General features: G+C 49.8%; 1 protein-coding gene across 1 annotated transcript; it reads left to right on the top strand.

The window, feature by feature from the left end:
- Positions 1-435: 435 nt before the first annotated feature.
- On the top strand, positions 436-1,616 carry ZBTB7C (zinc finger and BTB domain containing 7C; the record flags this gene model as incomplete). Its single annotated transcript, XM_009706822.1, has 1 exon — positions 436-1,616. A coding segment is annotated over exon 1 (1,181 nt), but the record flags the coding sequence as incomplete, so codon positions are not given.
- Positions 1,617-2,191: the final 575 nt, after the last annotated feature.

Below are 2,191 nucleotides of genomic sequence, written 5' to 3' on the forward strand. Positions count from 1 at the left end.
TCCTGGCAGGGCAAATCCGGCATGTGCCTGGAAAGATGTTGGCTCTGGGAGGATGTGGAAGGAACATGATGGGGAGGGAGTCATTGCACAAGGTTCCCGGGGGGAGGGATGTGAAAGAGAAGAGGGAGCTTGTGGTGGTTATGAAAAGGTGAATAGGGTGGGAACTGAGAAGAGACGGTTGGAGACAAAGAAGGAGACGAAGAGATGTGGAGGGAAGCAGAGGTTAAATCACAGAGGACCTGGAAGGAGTTGAAGATGACATGGCATGGAGAAGGTGACAGTGGCAGTGCAAGCGGGAGGTGACTACAGAGGTCCAAGTAAGGCAAGGGAGCAGAGGACACGGAAAGGAGGCAGGGTTGTTTTGGTATTATTGATTGGGAATCCCTTGCTAATGCTCTACTCTCTGTGTTTTGTCCTAGGGCACTAAATGAGAATATGGCCAATGGCATTGAAGATCTTATTGGGATCCCATTCCCGAACCACAGCAGTGAAGTCTTATGTGGTTTAAATGAGCAGCGGCATGATGGTCTCCTCTGCGATGTCATCCTCATTGTACAGGACCAGGAGTACCGGACCCATCGGTCCGTCCTTGCTGCCTGCAGCAAGTACTTCAAAAAACTCTTCACTACTGGCACTTTAACAGACCAGCCCTATGTTTACGAGATTGACTTTGTCAAGCCTGAAGCACTTTCTGCCATCCTTGAGTTTGCCTACACCTCAACCCTCACCATCACCACCTCAAACGTCAAGCACATCCTTAGCGCTGCCAAGATGCTGGAGATCCAGTGCATTATCAACGTATGCCTTGAAATCATGGAGCCTGACAGAGAGGTGGAAGAGGAAGATGACAAAGAGGACGAAGATGATGACGAAGATGAAGATGAAGAGGAGGAGGAAGAGGAGGAGGAGGAAGAAGTGGAAGATTTTGTCAATCAGGAGAACCTAACCGATGTCCAAGAAGTAAGCTGTCACCAAAGCCCTTCTAAGTCTGATCTTACCGAAGAAGCATACACAGAAGCACCTAAAGACTTTCCAAATCACTACCCAGCCAATAACTCCTCTGGACACTTGGGCGTGATACGAGACTTCTCCATCGAGTCCTTGCTAAGGGAAAACTTGTACCCTAAGGCGAACATCCCAGAAAGGAGGCCAGCTCTCTCTCCTTTCACCCCTAGCTTCTTCCCCCATCTATGGAACGGCGATTTTAGCTCCTTCTCCCAGCTCGAGGAGCCACAAGTAGACAACGGCCCCTTGGATCTGGTGATCAAAAAGAGGAAGATTAAGGAAGAGGAGGAGAAGGAAGACCTGCCTCCGCCTCCTTTCCCTAATGACTTCTTCAAGGACATATTTACCAACACCCCAGCAGCTCCCTTAGGGCATATTAAGGCAGAGACTGACTACAGTGCTTATCTCAATTTCCTAAGTGCTACCCAGTTCGGAGGAGTCTTTCCCCCATGGCCCCTGGAGGAAGAGAGGAAGATAAAGCCCAAGGCATCCCAACAATGTCCCATCTGTAACAAAGTCATCATGGGAGCTGGCAAGCTGCCCAGGCACATGAGGACCCACACGGGAGAGAAGCCGTATATGTGCAATATCTGTGAAGTTCGCTTTACCAGGTGTGCGTTGGTTACCTCTGCCGTACGTGGCCGTGTGCGGGGAGGGAGGTGGTGGTGGTTGGAGGGGCCACGTCATGACCCGTGGCTGATTCCTAAGCTACGCATCTCTTTTTCCCCCCCAAAAAAGTAGCAAAGCAAGCAGGGCATGATCTCTATCCCTTCGCCAAAAAAGGGAGGAAGGGAGGGTGGAGGAAGAAAAGGAACCTACTGATTTTAGTGGGTTGTGGATCACATCCGCAACTCACTGGATCCATCCCCTCACTGGACAAAAGCTTAAAGAAGTAACAGGATATTTTTAACCCCACCATAGTTCACCACAGTTGGACCAGAGGGAGCTGGAAAACAGATGGTCAAACAGCTAAGGAGGCTTCATCTCTAATGTGCTGGGACATGCGTTGAGCTGGGAGAATCACTTAGCTGCGGGATGTAATTAGTTTGGATTTGCACATTTTGGCATCAGTGTAGACCACAACCAAGTTGCACGTGTTTAGACATGGCAGTGTCTGGGTTTTCTGAGGCTGGAGTGGTCCTAATTATTATATGCTAGTAGTGAGGTGGGGCTCGGTCTCTTCTCC

This window comes from Cariama cristata, unplaced genomic scaffold, assembly GCF_000690535.1.
Source record: "Cariama cristata isolate BGI_N322 unplaced genomic scaffold, ASM69053v1 scaffold42508, whole genome shotgun sequence".
In the NCBI taxonomy this organism is placed as follows: domain Eukaryota; kingdom Metazoa; phylum Chordata; class Aves; order Cariamiformes; family Cariamidae; genus Cariama; species Cariama cristata.